The sequence below is a fragment of the Cajanus cajan genome, chromosome 2, assembly GCF_000230855.2.
Source record: "Cajanus cajan strain Asha chromosome 2, NIPB_CcT2T_4, whole genome shotgun sequence".
NCBI lineage: Eukaryota > Viridiplantae > Streptophyta > Magnoliopsida > Fabales > Fabaceae > Cajanus > Cajanus cajan.
Window position 1 is genome coordinate 63,805,561 of NC_138518.1, and position 20,026 is coordinate 63,825,586.

General features: G+C 32.5%; 2 protein-coding genes across 3 annotated transcripts; one reads left to right on the forward strand and one right to left on the reverse strand.

Moving 5' to 3' along the window:
• On the forward strand, positions 1 to 3,098 carry LOC109809827 (malate dehydrogenase 2, peroxisomal). Its single transcript, XM_020373228.3, has 9 exons — positions 1 to 160; positions 368 to 583; positions 811 to 1,125; positions 1,423 to 1,512; positions 1,601 to 1,684; positions 2,290 to 2,325; positions 2,445 to 2,534; positions 2,623 to 2,717; positions 2,814 to 3,098. The coding sequence occupies exons 1-9, from the start codon at positions 89 to 91 to the stop codon at positions 2,884 to 2,886; spliced, it is 1,071 nt and encodes a 356-aa protein (XP_020228817.1). The 5' UTR covers positions 1 to 88; the 3' UTR covers positions 2,887 to 3,098.
• Positions 3,099 to 4,575: 1,477 nt separating this feature from the next.
• LOC109809744 (transcription factor bHLH19) lies at positions 4,576 to 7,833 on the reverse strand. Of its 2 annotated transcripts, none has more exons than XM_029273588.2 (5): positions 7,168 to 7,833; positions 6,843 to 6,924; positions 6,087 to 6,596; positions 5,394 to 5,762; positions 4,576 to 5,110 (listed from the first exon to the last, which is right to left on the reverse strand). In XM_029273588.2, the coding sequence occupies exons 2-5, from the start codon at positions 6,876 to 6,878 to the stop codon at positions 5,036 to 5,038; spliced, it is 990 nt and encodes a 329-aa protein (XP_029129421.1). In that variant the 5' UTR covers positions 6,879 to 6,924; positions 7,168 to 7,833; the 3' UTR covers positions 4,576 to 5,035. The 2 variants fall into 2 exon arrangements, with proteins under 2 accessions (XP_029129421.1, XP_020228720.1); XM_020373131.3 differs by having other exon boundaries at positions 6,087 to 6,599; positions 7,168 to 7,828.
• Between the last annotated feature and the right edge of the window lie 12,193 nt (positions 7,834 to 20,026).

Consider the following 20,026-nt stretch of genomic DNA (forward strand, 5'->3'; position numbering starts at 1 on the left):
TCATTTGTTTTCTAATATATAACTCCTTACCTTCAACACACACTGCTTCTCCCTCTCACTCTTTAGTAATAATAGTAATTCATAACAAATGGAAGCACGTGCAGGAGCCAATCTCCGTATTGCAACAATCTCTGCTCATCTTCAGCCTCCAAATTTTCAGGTTTCTTCCTTATATTTACTTCACTTTTTACGCACTATTAGTTAAGACTTTCCATGCAAAGAGTTATATACTTATGTGAATAACAAAGCAGTGAAGAAACTACAAGAGTAAACGTTCAACGCTTTTAACATTTGATTAGAACAACTTGGTTTGTGTTCCTTCCATTGTTGACTGCTTGACCGTGTGTATTTGAAATGATGTCTATAGGAAGGAAGTGATGTTCTTCTTAAGAGAGCTGAGTGCAGAGCTAAAGGTGGAGCACCTGGATTCAAAGTGGCTATTTTGGGGGCTGCTGGGGGAATTGGTCAATCCCTTTCTTTGTTGATGAAGATGAATCCATTGGTTTCGGTTCTTCATCTTTATGATGTTGTCAACACCCCTGGTGTCACAGCTGATGTTAGTCACATGGACACTGGTGCAGTGGTAATTTTTCTTTTCATACAATTATTGAATTTCAACAAGTTTGAGTAGTGAGTAGTTGTTGTGCTAATGCTGAGGCTAGTTACAATAGTTTTCCTCTTTGATACTGATGGGGATTTTTTATTTTTAGGATCAAGGAATTGTTTTATTGAGAAAATTTTGATGCTGGAATTTAGCAGTGTTTAGGTGCCATCTGTTCACATAATGCAATTTTTTTTTTGGGTTTGTAGGTTCGTGGCTTTCTGGGGCAGCCACAACTTGAGAGTGCACTCACTGGCATGGACTTGGTAATTATACCTGCTGGGGTGCCAAGGAAGCCTGGGATGACTAGGGACGATTTATTTAAAATCAATGCAGGAATTGTGAGGACCCTGTGTGAAGGAATTGCCAAGTGCTGCCCCAATGCAATTGTCAACTTGATTAGTAATCCAGTGAATTCCACTGTTCCAATTGCTGCGGAGGTTTTCAAGAAAGCCGGTACATATGATCCAAAGCGATTACTTGGTGTTACAGCCCTTGATGTTGTGAGGGCAAATACTTTTGTGGTAAGCATTGTTTTGGTGTTTCTTATTCAAACATTCTATATAACTCATTTAAATTTCCTTTCAGCTGTGTTGGAGAACTGAAATATCCAGTTGACTACAAGCTAAAAGTATAATCAAATTTTGAGTAAACTGTTACATCAAATTAGTTTGTTTATATTTATATGAAAAGTATTTATAATTATTGCTGGGTTGAACAGAGCAGATATTTCTACATCGAGATTTATATGGTATATGCTCAAATTGTATGAATACAGGCTGGTATATGACTGTATGTCCTACCATGTTTTCTTCTTGCAGGCAGAGGTACTTGGAGTTGATCCAAGAGAGGTTGATGTTCCAGTTGTGGGAGGTCATGCTGGGGTCACAATTTTGCCTCTTTTGTCACAGGTCTTGTAGAAAATACTTCCTCACTGTAAAAAATAAAAAAAAATTATAGAACAGGTCACTGACACTTCTTGAAACTTGGTTTTGACAGGTTAAGCCTCCCAGTAGCTTCACTGCAGAAGAAACTGAATACCTGACAAATCGCATCCAAAATGGTGGAACTGAAGTTGTTGAGGTAATGTCATAAATAATCTATAGCTTTAACATGTGACTGGAGTAGAAGAGGGGATACCTTACAAGATTCGTTGCACTTGCGTATAATATATTATTGATAATTTAGGCTCATACAAATATGTGCCTCTCCCTATGGTCATTTCAAAGATGAGTTGATGACAGAGTCAATGTCAAAGCTTTTTTGCTTCCTCCTTTTCAGATGCCAAAACTTGCCAAATGCTAGATATCAATTGTGAAACATTATTAGAGATTAGAGAAAAATATAAGATGATGCTGCAATTATAAGTTGCTTATGGTATTATATTTATATAAGATTGAGGCAGGCAAATGCTCCAATTTCCTTTATCATCACAGGAGAGATACACTTGAACATATCAATTTTGCTTAAGATGTTCAATTTCAAACAAGTGAAGATACCCAAACAATGTTAACAAATGATGCATACTGCTGGTCTGAATAGATTATCTCTACTGCTCTCTACCTTGTTTTCATCCATAACTTTATATATTCAAGAAATCTTAAATACATCATGTTATTTCCCAGTCAATATTTGGTTGAGATTGAATATTCATCATAACCTAATAACAATTATTATTCATGTTACAGGCAAAAGCTGGGGCTGGTTCTGCAACACTATCAATGGTTAATAATTTATCAACTTCATCTTCATATTTCTACAGTTGCATGCATTATCAATTAAGTGCTAACTAATTCCTAGTAGATAAACATGCAAAGGTGAAATCTCACTCATGATTGTGTAGGCATATGCAGCTGCCAAGTTCGCTGACGCATGCCTGCGTGGTTTAAAAGGAGAAGCTGGGGTGGTGGAGTGTGCTTTTGTTGATTCTCAGGTTACATTTTCAAGTCCTTCTATTCCTTGCACATGTTCTTCATCTTCTCTTTAAGATCTTGTTTAACAGTATCATATAACTTCAATAGGTTACGGAACTTCCATACTTTGCAACCAAGGTACGTCTTGGACGCGCTGGAGCAGAAGAGGTTTATCAACTGGGTCCCCTGAACGAGTATGAAAGGTATCATATCATAGTAGTTCATGAAACTATTCCCTATTTTCTTGGACACAATAAGTAGTACAAAGAGTGAAACTTTTGCCGTGTGATGCTTAACAGGATTGGGTTGGAAAAAGCAAAGAGAGAACTAGCAGGAAGCATCCAGAAGGGTGTAGAATTCATCAGAAAATAAATGTGATCAGGGAAAACTGGTTTTTGTCTCTTTTATATAAGTGACCTTGTGTAATACTTCCCTTTGTTCATAGTAATTTTTTTTTCTTATGAATAGTACTCTAAATTTTTGGTGTCATCCGTAACTGCTGATGATAACGGAATTGACATCAGTGGAACCGCATAATGATCTGAAAGATACTAGTAATATCGGGCCTTTTGAACTGTTTCCCAGATCTTATTTTCTTCAATCCTTCACTTATCCATAACACATTCGACATTGATCATTTGACAATTCGAAACAGATGGTAATGGCTCTTTTGTCCCTTGAGTTATGCTGTATGCAAAATGGCAATGTGATAGAATTTTGGTGATCATATTATCTCTTCACCATTAGTCCACTCTTCTATCACCCCTGACAACAAACTTATCCCCTCAATATATTGCATATTTAGGGATAAAAATACATTCAAATACAGGAGGACAATATTATGTAAATACAAAATTTGTAGATATATTTTTTTTCTGAAAAATAAGTTATTTCCATGTATCTAAAAATTTGAATTTTATGGTTATTTTTCATTAGTTTTTTTTTTATGTCTCTTAAAGTCGATTTTTTTCGTTATATTAAAATAAAATTAAATATTTCAAAATCGTTTTTCAACAAATTTATCCAAACAAATATTTGTTCACTCCTAATTATAATCAATACATATACATATAAATGATAATTGAAATAGTTTCACAACGTTTTGAGCATTTAAGAATGATGCTTTTATATATTATTTTAAACTTTAATGGAATATTATAGTAAACAACTTTTTACATGATTGAATTCAATGGCAGCCTAAACATAGGCTGGTGGGACGATTCTCCAGAGCCCTATTGTGAGAGGAGCACAAAAAAAATTATTTAGTATATATATTACAAAAAAAATAATTAAGTTATTAGAAATTCATTAGAGAAAATAAATTAATTATGAAAAATTAATCAATAATTGATTTTTTTATTAATAAAAAAATTTACTTATAATTTTAGAAAAATAAATCATAATATTGAATGTAAAGATAAAAGTATGATATGCTATTGACTATTTCTTTTATTTTTCTTTTTTATGTAAACTTGCATAACCAATAAAATCATAAATAAGAATTTCTTTAATTTTCTATTTTTTTTTTATATTTAATTTCTTTGATTTTCTTTTTATTCTTTTTAAATCATACCTTATCTTACGCTACTAAAATCTTGAAATCAAATTATAAATTCTTACCTTTTTATAGTTAGTTTCTTTGTGATGTGTGAGTATAAGTTTAGTCATTTTTTTCATGTAATAATATGTTTAACTATTTGTATGTTTACACTTTTAAATTTAAAAATTAAAATCATAAATAATATTTTAAAATTTATTAGGATATTATTTTTTTACTTTATATATATATATATATATATATATATATATATATAAAGGCCGGCCCTGATTGAATTATATATAACTTTTACAAGCAGCGCGCATCCATAAAACGCACATTTATATGTAGTTAAATGATCAAATCGGAAAGCGTAATAGAGCCTGCTTGTTAGAGATCAATCTTAAGTCCTTAACTCTCTATCATTTCAGTTACATATCGTAAAATGGCATAAATAGCATTATTTTTACATATCGTAGAGTCCATCATGAATTCACGTATATGGCAGGCAAATTATACACGTGTTGTAAAGATACAATTATTCCACTTTATTTCAACCAAACTTTCATGAAGTATATATACAATTATGGAGTATATATATATATATATGTATACTTTGGTACAAGAGCAAGAACTTCAAGAGGTTTCGACTTTCAACTTATAACCTCGTAAGAAATAATAGATTTACGTAAGAAAAGGACATAAAACAGACCGGTTGAACTTTTCAACCTCCTGCCAAAAACTGCCTAATAACCAGTTGTGTAGTAACTGTTGAAACTGAAATAATTGGGTGGCAATAACATGGTCAAGGAGTAAACCATGCAAAAAGAAGAACATGGTTGGAGTAGATGAGATGACAGACATCACACAAAGCCATGTAAGAACAAATATTACCGAAGAACTTAAACTTTAAACTGTTGTGACCGTGACTTCTATTCTTCTTATGCTTTTGAAGTCGGTTTATTATCAACTAACAGAACGTCCTCACATGAAAGATGTAAAAGCTGAGTGTAGGTTTCTCACAAGATCCTTCACTCCCATGCAAAATTCCATATCCATCTGTAAATTTCAGAATATTTCCCATATTGAAAGAAAAATACAGTTAGCGGAAATAATTATGAAAACTGATGCATTGATAGCATTTAAACACGTGTTTTTTCCTCAACTTGGTCAAAATATAACGTGTGTATGGCAAGTCATTTATACCTATACTGTATTGTTAAAACAAAAATTTCATCCTTACTTCGGATGTTAATTACTGCTATATGTACATGGAACTTGATTAATTCCATTATTTTTATAGTTTTTAGTTTTCAGCCAATATAATATGCAAGAAAATTACCTGAGCAATAATTGTTAAATCAAGGGAACATCTCCCAAATATCATGGCACTGCTATTGGTCACTGTCAGATGGAGTTTCTCAATTTCCTGGATTGTTTTTTCTACGACTCCTTTGCTCTTCCCACAATGAACTCGTATGAGGACATTTCTCTCACAAAATCTTGCTTCAATTTCAGGCAGTGCCTCGTCAAATTGACCATGATATTCTAAAGAATTGTTGTTTACATCATTGGATAGTTGAGATTTCTTCACAATTACCACAGACTCCACATTTTTCTTCATGTTTTGTTCCTCCTCAAGAGCCCTCACTTTCTCTTGCAATTGCTTCAAGTATTTGATAGCATCCGCAAGAACAGAAGCTTTGTCCGTCTGTTAGTAGCACATTGAAAAATGAGACCAATGTATGTGTTAGAACTTAGAAGCACATGCAGGATGGATATAAATTAATAACGCAAGTATATCTACTAGTTTTAAAAAATTGATATATCTATCACGATTCACATTCAGTTAGTCTTTGCACAAGTTAAAATAAGCATCTAGAAAAGTTACAAGAGAGAATTTCTATAAATATTAGCTTATACTATACAACAAGGAGAACTAAAATGAAACCAGTCACATAATTCGAAGGAATAATACTCCAGTGTGTTAAACATATACGATGAAGTCAAAATTCACATTGATAATCTTTTATACCTTCTGTAGTCCGGGAACAAGGGAAGATAAAGCAATGAACTGCTGGCTGAGCTTCTCTCGCCGTTTCCTTTCAGCTATTATGTGATCTTGAGGATGAGTAAGTTTAGAACGTGTGCCAATCTTTTGGCTCAAGGTTCCTTGAGAGGTACTTTCTAGAGGAGTTGTGCTACTAATGGTTATAGGACAATCCATCTCATCCATGGCCTTCACTAATCCCAATGGACTTATGACATTGGAACCCACAAATGAAAAAGGATTTGGGAAAGAAACAAACTCTGTCTCTGATGTTTGAGCATTTTTGCTGGGATTCCAGCTCATGTTTTGGTGATGTTTTGTGGGTCTTTCAAAGTCAACAAGTGCAGTTTCCATGGAAGTTTTGGAGTTGAAATTTGGGTAAGTAAATGCATTATGTTGTACAGTCTCACCAAAATCATTATGTATAATAAGGTCATCAATAGAACACAAGTGCCACTGGTGTTGAAAGGTAGGGTCCTCAACCATTTCCTGCTCCTTCTAAATCAGAAAACATCACACAAACCGTAAAATTTTTTATTCAGAAAATGTTCATATGTATTTCATCAACCAAAAATGCCTGATTTTAACTCACCATGTGTTAATTAAATGGTTTCAAATTAGATTTTCATTTTCAATGTAATAAACGACCCACTAGACTAAACCACTATCAAGTTACACACAGCATAAATTAATTTACCCAAACACCTATTCACAAGAAAAGCTATATATCTTAATTCGTACCAGATCAGGTAACCCTCTGATGGATGACATCTCCATAAGACAAAAAACTAATTCTTCAATCAAAAGAGCTCGAGGTAATATCCTGGAAGAAAAATCAAGAGTCAGTTTAATGTTGATAGGCTTAATTTGGTACTTTAATTTCTACTAGTTGATAGTGACTTGTGTAAGTGACCATTAAACCCCCCGAAAACATGGAAGAAAGAAATCCACATACCCAAACCACAACACCCCCATGCACCCGTGTCTAGATCAATTACATTATTTGGCATATGCACTGTATATAAGTAATAAAGATTAAAGATCTTGATGGTGATTAGAAGCTTACTCATCAACAGATATTGCAGCAATGAGTGTATAATTCTGGTCCTGATCATTAATGTTATGCCCCAGCTGCTGCAACTTATATATATTTAGTTGTTGTGATAACCTTTGTCCTACTTGACCTTCCTGTATTCCAACTTACAGAATAGTTGCACTGTCATGCTCACGGGTTTTATGGTGTGTTTTCTTAGACAACCGTGGATGCCTAACATTTTCAATGAAGGAGAATAGATGAAACTCATTTTATATTCATATATTGCCTTCAAACTGACAAATTAAATCCTCCAATTTCTGTAGTTTTGTGGACTTTACCAACTAGTCATTGAAATCCTGTTCAAGAGCTTACAATTTATTCTTGAGCATGTTGTGGTCCCTCTCATCATGTCCAAAGCCTTAAGGTACGTATTTATTTGGTTTGTTTCCCAAGTTACTTCCTCGGCTCCTTCCTCGTACCTCATTTTCTTGGTCAATTATCACCTGCAATCATAACCACAAAGCCCATAATTAGAACCTGCTGTAATGCAGGGATGTTCAGGTTAATCTGCAAATTAAATTATTTTGATGATTTTGATTTTATTTTGTGTTTAAACCCAATTTAATCCATTAAAATTGTATCATGTATGGATTTTGGTAATGTATTATTTTGATTTTTAAATTCAATCATGATATATTATTAAATTTATTATTCATATATATATATATTAATGTGTTTGATGAAATGGATTAGAAATTTTGTTCGATTAAAATGAAATGAAGATAGAAATTTAATGGAAGAAAAAGGTGATAATTTTTTTTTTAATTAGAGAATAAATTTTTAAAAATAAATTTTTTATACTCTTATAATTTAAAATTTAAAAATACAAATAAATATAATTTAGACATTATTTTTACTCTCCTACATTTTCCTTCTCTCCACTCCTAAAAATTAAACTGAATAAAAAAATTATAAAAATCTCCCTCTTTTCATTCTCTTCCCTTCATTTCATCTAATCAAAATAAGTACGTATGAATATGATAGCCATTAGCCAACCCATCAACTATTAACAAAATAATGAAAAGCTATGTGATAACGTGGTTAGATATTGGTCATGAATTATTGATATAAATAAAAGTGATTTAGTACTGTAAAGTTTAATTATTGATATGAAATGCAAGAGTTTCCATTGACTTGAGAAGATTTTAGCCAATTACGTAGTTGCATGTGTAGAGGTGAAAATTCTGTCTCCGGGATAGTGGTGGCCATTAAATCATATTGAAATGGTTATAGTTTGTCGTTTGCTAGGAAAAGTCTTTAACCAATTATTGGCAGTACTGTAATGATCATAAAGAATAGTAGAGTCAATTTGCAAGTACTGTAAAATAATATAAATAAATACGCGTTGAGTTGAACTGTTGCCCTCACATTTCGGTTTTAACGCATTAGACTTGTTATTCATTACCTGGATTCAGATCACAAATATATTGATTACCTGGAATGGGATCACAAATTTTTATAAATTAAAATTAATTTATGCATGAATTTAAAATCAAATTTTAAAAATTTAATGAAAAAGATTACTATAAATCAACCTATTCTTAAACTAATTTAAGGTTATATTAAAGATAATTTTAGTTTTTTTTTCTATTTTTCTCTCTTAAAATTATTTCTAATTTTTTATTATTATCAAAATAGAACTATAATATTTGGATATACAGTAATTTTATACTCCTAGTAATATTTATTATTTATTATTTTTAATTTTTATTAAATCATATCATCTATCATATTTATAACTTTTTTTTTTTTTTCTTTTTCTTATAGGTGTCTAATAAGAATATTTTTGTATAAACAATAATTTATTTTAAATTATGTTTTCTATTTTAGTCCATAAATATGATCTATATATAACACTGTCATCCCATTACTTGTTATTTGATTTAATAGTTGTTGTTAGGGGCTTTGGGGTTGAGAGACTCTAAGAACGTGTTGTGTTGATCTCTGGAGAGTTGGATAAGAGATAAGTGAAGCTGGCTCAGAAAAAAGTATAAAAGGAAGATTTTTCAAAAGCAAACTCATCATTAAGAACCCTAGAGAGATAATTCTTTCTTCTTTCTTTCCTTATTTCTTTCTTTCTTTCTTTCTTTCTTCTTCATTTTCACTTGAACCCTTCATTTTCTACCATTTTTTCAATTGATTCTAGGAGGTGGTGAAGAATCCGAGCTCCAGGTCGAAAACCTCAAGCTAGGGGTATGCAAAGTCGCTTCTTTTTCTTCTTCTCCTCTATCTTTAATAATTAAATTTAATATTTAAAAAATTGAACTCATTATCAAACTAGTCGAGGTACTAGGTTAGTGGGTTAGAAGTCAAATTAATTGATCACTAATTGAACTGCATAACCTGGTCTCTACTAAATATTTTAAAAAATATCCATGTTATATATTTCATACATATAAATTTTAATAAAAAAATCATATTATGTCTTAAAGAAACTTTTTAAAAAATTATAGTTAATATAAGTAACCAAATTATAAACTAATTAAATTACATGAATTAATATATAATTTTAAATTAAAATATACTATATAAATTATTTAAATTAATTGTATAATAATAAAATATGTTGATGTAGTAGTCCTAAAGTGATTAAATATTTACATTCACAATTAAAAAAATTACCTTTATCCAAAATATAGTCAACATTGGGATGCATAAATTAATTAGTATATTAAATATTTAATTAATAAGATTTATATAAAAAAAAATATTTACATTATGTATAAAATAAAAGAGAATGACAACTTAGTGGTAATGGAGTTTCCTTATTTATAGGGTTCGAAATTCATAAATAATTTTTTAACATTTTATTCATATTTTCAGAAGGTCTAAGTACAAGTCATATATGTCTTATCACATGGACAAATGGACAGTGTTGTGGTAGAAAGATGCATTAGGCATCGAGAGGAAGTATATATCAAAATTGAACAGTGTAAATTTTAAATAAAAACTAATGGTTTAACTAGGGTTACTGAAGTGTAAACAGGCTAACAACATTTTTAATCTAAAAGTATGCTTGGACCGATTGGAGGTCCAGGTTCCAGTTAAACCGATCGATTCGGTTTGAGTTTTATAATTATGATTATATCACATACACACAAAATTATTATATTTCGTTTTTTATTAAGATCATTGATGTTTTTCAAAAATTATCCTTTTTTTTTCTCTCTACCAAACAAATAAACAATCATCTCATATTTTTTTATATTTATTTTTCTTCTTTTCACTCTCTTTTCTTTAATATTTTTATAATAAAAAATTGTACATTTTTTTATTACATACCTAATTTCGATAGAGTTCGGTATGACACCTCTTTTTTAATAGGCCTGATCATCGATTGGAATTATTGAGTTTAGGGTTCAAAATGGTCATTTCGACCACTGTAATTTTTGTTCCATCTCCGATCAAATAAGCTTTCATGTTAGCTGGATTTTAGAATCAATGAGTTACAAATTATATGAGTGGGCTTTGTTAGGTGGTCCCTAATATTTTCATATTTGCCTATGTCTTCTCTCTGCATATGTGAATGTTGATTTTCACACTGTAACACTTGCAGTGACGCAGGTTTTAAGTTTGCATGTGATATATGAAAATGGCAACATATATATTTAATCAGTGAGAAGAAAAATTTGGTGAATGAATTCACGATGATGTATAAGTGAAGTAGTAAAATAGGTGATCCATTCAAAAAAGGTGCCCCGTGAATGCAGTCACCTTTTATTACCATTAGATATATATTAAATTAAAAGATGATGTACATCCTTTACATTCAGAATTTTAATATTAACAAATAAAACATTTTTTATAAATAAGAAATATCTTCAAAAATATTTTTGAAAATAATCTTAAAAAGTTTATTAGATGAAATGTATGACATACATCATTCATAAAATGTTATAAATCAATTAAATCATATAATTTATTTCACATATATTAAATATTTATTATTTATTGAGACTACATAAGAAGATTTAAAGTTCAAAAAAGAAAAAAAAATACAAAATTTACACGAGACACCAATTTTAAGTGATACATATACATTTGTACAAAAGCTCTCTTTATATATTTATTCTTTCTTGTAAACACTCATTGCTTTGTATTGATTGTATAATGTCTAAGTGAGACTAACACAACAGTCACATAATCTTCATAACCATTGTTATAATGTTTATCCTTAAGAGACTTGTTTGAAAAAGAATATATATTTGAGATTAAAGAGACTTATTTGAAAAAGAACACTTATTTTAAGCCTAGAAAGGTTTGCTGGAAAAAGAATATTTGTTTTGAACCTAGAAAGGCTCTAAAAAAATACTTGATTGTTAAATATGGAGAGACTTATTAAAAGAATACTTAACTAGTTGTTTAAAAAGGCAAATCAAATAATATATAGGGTTAAACCAGAAGTGACTTGTTGAAAGAATATTTGTATCTTTGTTTAAAGATAGTAAAACTCAATCTGGTTAAATTGAGAATTAAACGTAGTTTTGGTAGTTGAGACGAACTAATCCTAATGTTCCATCTGACTACTCTATGTACTTTATTTGATTAGTGTTACTACTTTATTATGAAAAACGTGTGAATTTTTTATACACATTATTCAACACTTTTAATATTTATCTTTTCTCCACAAATATATATATGTGTATATATATATATATATATTAGTTTAGTAAACTTTTAATATACCTTCACAACAATTTTTTCCTTGACGCGATCATGGATCTCTCCCCCCCACTCATAGTTCTTTGTTGGTGAGATAATGGAACAAACAGGTTTTTTTTTATAAAAAAAGTTGAGATTCTCTCCAAATTGAGGTTCCTCCCAAGTCAAAGGTCTGTTTTTAACTTATTTTCCTAAGGAACACAAATCAAACCAGAGTCTAGAGTCAAACCTTAGTTGTAGTGGTAGGTTTGTGATGATGATTTAGATTAAAAATAATAATAATAATAATAATAAACATCAATAATTCAAACAAAGAAGAAACTGAAAGGAGGGAATAAAAAAACAGAAAATTCCAAAAAAAATGACGAAAACTTGCATGAAGTCTCGCTGTGATGATTTCTAGCTACCATCAATGGAGGCATTCCTTTTTGTCCTCTGTCCTTCCTTAATTTGTTCCATGTTTTCTCTTTTTTCCCTCACTTTCTTGCTTTTGCTCTCTCCCTCACATACCACCAGTACCACCATCCCTCTTATTCCTCCCTCTTCCATTACTCTGTCCAATTGCGACATTTTTTTCCACCGCGACAACGTGTGGAAGAAGACTCTGTCACTCAGATTTCTGCGGAGGAGGTTCTGCATTGTGAATATATTTTCTTTTCAATTCTTAATTTTCTATTTGTAAAAAATAATAATTTTTTGTGTTTATATTATAAAAAGTATTATAATAGTTGCTAACATTCTTTTAAGAATATTAAGTAAAAGGCTATTTTTGTAATTGTGAATTAAAATATTTTTATAAATTCAATTTTTAATATTTTAAATAATTATCAAAAATTATATTACATAATAAAATATTATTACTATCAATGATTTTTCTACTACACTAATGAGGCACTTGTTCGAGGCTTCACGTAGAAGCCCTTGAGATTGAATAACGATTACATTTATATTCACAAAATAAAATAGCTATATTAAATTTAAATTGATTTATATTATATTAATAAATGTATATTTAACCTTAGCATACAACATGCCGTGTGTTTTGGATTTTTCATTGAAATCTTTAAATGGAATTTGTGTTTTAAAATTTTCATTGAAATCTTGAATCAGATTTAGGCTTTGTTTGGATTTGAAGATGGAAAATGGGAAGTGGAAAAGGAGAGATTTGAAGGGAAAGTGAGTAGAAAGTGAGATTGTTTGGATTAAGGGAAAGTGAGTGGAAAGTGTAGAGAAAGTTTGTGAAAGTTTGTGAATGAAATGATTGATGTGATAGATAAAAATAAATTTTTTAATTGATAATTGTGAAAGATTACTATTTTATCCTTAGGCTAAAAAAAGTTTATAATTATAGATTTTAACTAAAAAAATTATAAAAAAATTAATTTAAAAATAAATTAATTTAAATATTTGGTTTAAATTTAATGATAGATAAAAAATAAAAATTTAAGAGATGAATATGTAATTTACACTTTTACCCTTAGATTAAAAATGAGTATAATATTATTTATTATAATTAATAATAATTACAATAAAATTATATTAATAAGTATAATTTATTAAAAATATAATAAATAATGATAAAAATAATAATAAATATTATCATAATAAATAATAATGATATTAATTATAATAAATAATAATATTAATATTAATAAAAATGAAAATAATAATAATTATAGTAATAAATAATAATAACAAAATATATTATGATAATTATATTTTGTAACATTATTTTATTAATGTTTATGAAAGTGTTATTATTATAATTTTATAAACATGTATTACTTTATTTTTTTTATATTTCCACTTTTTAATGTTAATATTTAATATATAATACCTAAATTAAATATAATTATTTAATATTAATATTTAATTGATATATATATATATATATATATTAAATATTTAATATTTAATATATATATATATATATCAATTAAATATTATTTAATTTATATATATATATATTAAATATTAAATATTTAATATATATATATATAAATTAAATATTAATATTAAATAATTATATTTAATTTAAGGTATTATATATTAAATATTAATATTATATATATATATATATATATATATATAAACGTATTAAACATTAATAACAAATTAATGTGCCTAGAACGGCCCGTTCCGAATGTGGAACGGCCCGTTCTGGGGTTATAAAATACTTCGCAAAGGCCAAAAGTGGAACGACTCGTTCCAAAAGTGGATCGGCCCGTTCCAAAGTGGAACGGCCCGTTTTGCTTTCGCATTTTTCTCATAACATGCATTTTTGGAACGGGCCGTTCCGGTGTCGTTCCGGGGCCGTTCCGGGTTCCTGCATAATCGATTATGCTTAGCCACATAATCGATTATGGCCTTGCATAATCGATTATGCCTCACCCATAATCGATTATGCAAGGCCATAATCGATTATGCAAGACCATAATCGATTATGTGGCCAACCATAATCGATTATGCTCCTTCGTTTTCTTTAAATGGAAGACCTCCTTCCACAATCACTCACCAGCCACCACCAGCCACCCAACGTCGAGAATCAACACCAGCCGGTGGAGAACGTGAACGTAAATCCTCTGCTGCATGGCACATGCATGGAAGGGGCATTTTAGGATTTTTACAAATCTTACGTGGCTTTCAGCTCCTTTATTCCCTTTTGTGCGAGGAGAGCAACAGTGCTTCCCCTCGCTTTTCTTCGCCTTTCTTTCGTTCCAAATCACGGGAAACAAACACACACAATCCACGCCTTTCTTTGCTCGTGAGCAGTATTTCACCGGAAACAAACACTACCTTAGGGAGGGGGAATCTTTGCCTCTTTTATAAAAGAAAAAAAAATCTATCCTTGGTTTATGTTGAGATACAAATAAGTGCATATTGATAAAATAAGATAGGAAATAACAACTTATATAACACAAACATACTTCAATGCTAGAGAGACTTTTTGGGTGATGACTAAAAGTAAAAGCGCGAGGGCTAAAATTCAAAGTGGACAATATCTCATCATTATGAAGTATGTTTGTGTAATAAATTTATAAAAATATTCTCTCAAACAAATATTATAAAATAATCCTATCAGTTTAAAATTATTATAGCTCTTACTTTTGATTAAGGTTGGATTTGATTTTTGAGACTCGGAGGGTTTGTGAAAATTGAGGATTATGGCTTCAAGTAGAACAATCGGGGAAGGGTTTGTGTAGAGGGTTGAAGGGGTGGTGAGTTGTGAACTGTTGACAATGAGGTTGCAACCGCGAGAGTAGTTCACGTTTCGGGTTGAACACTGGGAGGGAAGAAGAAGATGGTGTGATTAGGATATTCGATGAAAATGGTGCGGTGCTAGAGGCTTCACCACTTCAAACTATTTCTCAGGTTTCTTTATTCAAAAGAACTTTTATAAGTTGTAATGTCATACCTTTATGACATACTAATAGGTTTTTTTTTTTTGCTGTAAAATAGGATGGAATCTAATATGAAGTAGTATAAAATGTATTCCATAGACGAGACACTAAAATAATTGAGAATAAGATGTTTTTAACCGAAAAAATATTATAAAAAACAAAAATATTTGAGGGATCATGAATCATGATGACATTACACATGTGGTTGGCCACGATGATGATGCCACGCATGCAGCGATGGTAACAAAGCTAGAAGTGCAATCATGGTAAACGTTGCGAGTGCAGTCACACTGATAATATTGTGCATGTGGTCATGATGACGACACTATTTGTGCAGTCATGGTGATCCTACAAGTGCTATCAGGGTGACAATGTTACTTGTGTGGTCAAGATGACGTTGTTGCTTGTGCAACTGCAATGATTCTGCTTGTCCAGCCATGATAATGATGTTGTGTGCGCAGCCACGGTAACTACTGCTTGTATGGTCACAATGTTGCTCGTGCGATCACAACAATGTTGTGGATGCAACCACGGTGACAATGTGACCATAATGACGACATTACTTACGTAGTCACGATGATCCTATTTGTGTGGCCACGATAATGACACTGCTTGTGCGGTCATGAGGCTATAATGATGTTGTGGATGCGACACAGTGACGACCTTGCTTATGCGGCCACTGTAATGACAGCTACAGTGGCAACGATGACACTGTGTGTGGTGGTTCGACGGAATGAGTGGAGAAAAAAAATTATCAATTATGTGACCTTTCTTTAATATGCTCGTATGTTGATTTTTTTTTAATATATTCTTGTTAGGCATACTCGAAAATCATTTGACTCGAAAAGATTGATAGCGCTGCCTGAGAAGTAAAATCAACACATGATGAAATTATGGGACTCGAAAAAACAAGTGTTGCTCGAAAATAGTTGAAAAGTTGAGACTGTCAGAACATGGAGGTTAAGCCAAAACGGTTACTAAAAAATCAATCGAGAAAACAAGGAACGTGGGAAGAGCGGTTAAAGGAAGTTGAGTCAAGACCACGTAGCAAAGATAGTGGATAACGGTTATGAGTCAAAAGCGTACATGTACAGAATCAACCGCCCTTGATTGCTCTATAAATACAAGGAGTACGGACCTTTACTGGGGTCGAAAAACTCATACTAGAATTGGACTCTGAAGCACTCTCTGCCTACACACACATATGGCTTTCGTGCACAAGATCGTTTTTGGGTATGACTGACTCTCGGCCACTTTTTTCTCTTTTTAGGAGTAGAAGTAGAATAGTCTTCTTGTTCGTTGTTTAATTACGTAGTGTATTCATGTACCTGGATCAATATGTTCGCATGTGTAACGTAATTTGATCATTGTACGAAATGAACTATGATTTGCATTGCTAACATATATATTGTTCACTCTGTTCATATTATTATTTGCTTGCATGAGCATTGCTTGTTAGTAGTAATAGAAGAACATTTCGAAACAAGTAGTTGCTAAGACTTTTTCATCCTACTCTTCATTCTCGGTAACACGATAACACACAGTAAGGCACCTAAATTGAAATACGTTCGTATGCTAGTCTAAATAAAAAGAACCCAGGATTTGATGGTTAATTCCACCGTAAACAAATTGGCACGCCCAGTGGGACCTGTTTAATTTAGAACATAATTGGACTAGTTTTAGGTGTGTGAATTGCATGAGATTAAGGAGTGGAAGAACTATGTCTACGTCTGATAACATGAACGTAAACCATAATAATGTAGATGTAGAACAGCCGAACTCCAATCGTGATAATGCTACCAATGTGACCAGGGGGGCAAGATCTCCTCCTGTGTTGCTTGAAAACCATGCTAGGCATAATAATACCACTCAAGAGTTGGTAAATGTTACCAGAGAGTACCCTTGGGGTATGCCAACTAATTGGCGAAATACCCAGCCTGCGTATGTCGAAATGTCAATGCCTTTTATAGGGCCAAATTCACAAATGAATATATCCCCACAGGGATATAATCCTGGGCCAAGTGGGCTGGGTTTTGTTATGCAAGACCCGTATCAACATGTAAGAACAAGTCAGGAGGGTTCACTAATTCGACAAGGTAGTTACATGCCCACGGGTATTAGTAATCAAGCAATGATGGCCCTTCGACAACAAATGGACCATAGTAATCATGACATGGTCAATTTGTTGTCTACTCAGATGCACAACATCATGACACCCCTTTACGAGCTAATAAACAAAATAGGAGATAAGTTGGGTAATGGGACTCCTTCGAGAGCAATGAGTGTGAATCTGAACGATACAGAAAACCCTGGGGGGCATGGAAATTTGCAAAACATAGTTCGACCTAACCGGAACCCTAATGATAATTTAGATCAAATGGTAGAAAGGATATTGAATAGACATGGATTCGATGTAGGTCGAAATGAACGCCCATACTTTGTGTCAGCCTTTCCAGATTATATTACACAAGTAGAATTACCCCGTGGAATGAAAGTCCCAAAATTCTCGAAATTTGCAGGAGAATTAACTGAGTCAACAGTTGAACACATAGCTAGGTATGGGGTCGAATGTGGGGATTTGGCTAATAATGAATACTTGAAAATGAAATATTTCCCAAGTTCGTTGACTAAACATGCTTTTACCTGGTTTACTACCCTGCCTCCTAATTCGATACATACTTGGGTACAGCTAGAGGGTAGCTTTCATGAGCATTTCTTTCGAGAGGAAACAAAGGTTAGTATAGTCGATCTAATGAATATCAAAAGGCAAAGTAATGAAACATTAGATGACTATTTAAATAGGTTTAGGCAATTAAAATCTCGATGCTATACTAATATTCCAGAACATGAATTGGTTAGAATCGCCGCCACAGGTTTAGACTTCTCAATACGCAAAAAATTAGTAAATGAACAATTGAGGGACATGGCTCAACTTGCTGAGAAAGTGAGGAGGATTGAACAAATTAAATTAGAAAAGGAAAAGTTGATGAAATTCGACAAGTTCGTTCGAAAAGAAAAGATAGCGTATTTAGAAAGTTCTGAGTTAAATGAGGATTCTAATTATGAAGTTGTAAGTGAAGATTTCGAGATTAATTTGGCAGAATTGCGCCCCGGACCTACGTACCAATGTCAAATGCTAAAACCAGGAGGTAATATAGAAGGGAATTCGACTAAAAAATATAGTTTTGACGTTAGTAAGGCAGAAAAGATATTCGATACTTTGTTAAAAGATAAACAGATTATACTCCCAGAGAATCATAAAATTCCACCTTTCGAGCAAAGAAAAGGAAAGAAATTATGCAAATATCATAATATGTATGGACATTGGACTAACAGTTGTGTGCGTTTCAGGGATTTCATCGAGAAGGCGATTACTGATGGTCGCCTGGCTTTTGAAGAGAAGGAAATGAAAGTAGATGTTGACCCATTTGCTGCCCATACTGGCTATGTTGAACCAGTTTCGATGTCCATCAACATGGTGGAAGTCGCTGCTGAGGACGATGATAGCATTGAGCCCATTTCTGATGAGAAGCTCGAAGAGTTAATGGAGGATTTTGCTAAAGAGCAAGAACCCATATACCCAAAGGAAGGAGATAGTCTAGTGGAGTTTTTATCGAAGAAAAAAGAAGCTGATAAAGAGGTCATGTTGTGTCCTCGATGCAGTGCTGTCTTCGACAGAGCAGCGGCTAAGGCTTTCGAGGAGTCTGAAATAATGAAGAATTACAAAGCTGAGAAGCTGCGTGAAAAAATGAAGCCCAATGCTAGGTTGAATGCTGGTCTGACTATGAGGCAAGTTCATATGCCTCAATATAATGCCCCGGTTGGGAAGATGGAGATGTATAACTCGTCTAGGTTCGGCAATACTTTTGTGCCGAACGCGAATGTGCCTGTCGGGAAATGGAACGCACCACCTAGGTCTATGATGGGTCGAGGTAAACAAGTAATGACTAGCATGGGAAACCCGGGACAAAGAAATGCAGGAAAATTTTCGAACTTGACTACAGGGAATGTTGGAATTCCAGCTGGGGGATATGGACGTGGATTTCGACAGCCATTTAACAACTTAACCAAAACCCAATGGAGGAGGCAGCAAAGGATGCGTAAAGCAACTTTTGAAGGTATGGGAGGAAATCGTTTTTCGATCCCAGTTCCTCAAAAAGGGGAATCTTCTGGCAAGTTCATCGAAGACGATGAAGACATGATAACAAACTGCTTCGAGAGCGGTTTCGAGGATTCTTTGGAAGATATTTGCGGGGTAGTTTCCATTTTACCTTCGGAGTATGCTGGTGCTATGGAATCCGTGAATGAACAAGAGGATATCATCAGGGAAGACGTTTTCGAGGACCCCAATTATGAGTCCAAAATCATATGGGTCAATCAAATCTCGAGGGTTATCCCTAAGTTCAACTCTGCTGTCTTCGACTCTCCCACAGAGGAAATGAAAGGACATCTCAAACCCCTATTGTTAACACTGATGATTGAGGGGCAAGAGGTAAACAAGGTCTTGGTCGATGGAGGCGCAGCTGTGAATATTTTGCCTAAGACAATGCTGAAAAGGTTTGGGAAATCCTTGGATGATCTGAAACCCCATAACATCATGATCTCCGACTATGCAGGCAAGTCTTCACATCCTGAAGGTATGATTCTGCTCGATGTACAGATCGGAAGTGTGAAGAGGACTACCATGTTTATAGTAACACCTTCCAAAGCAAACTTCAACGTGTTGCTAGGTCGGGAGTGGATTCATGGTGTAGGTGCTGTTCCTT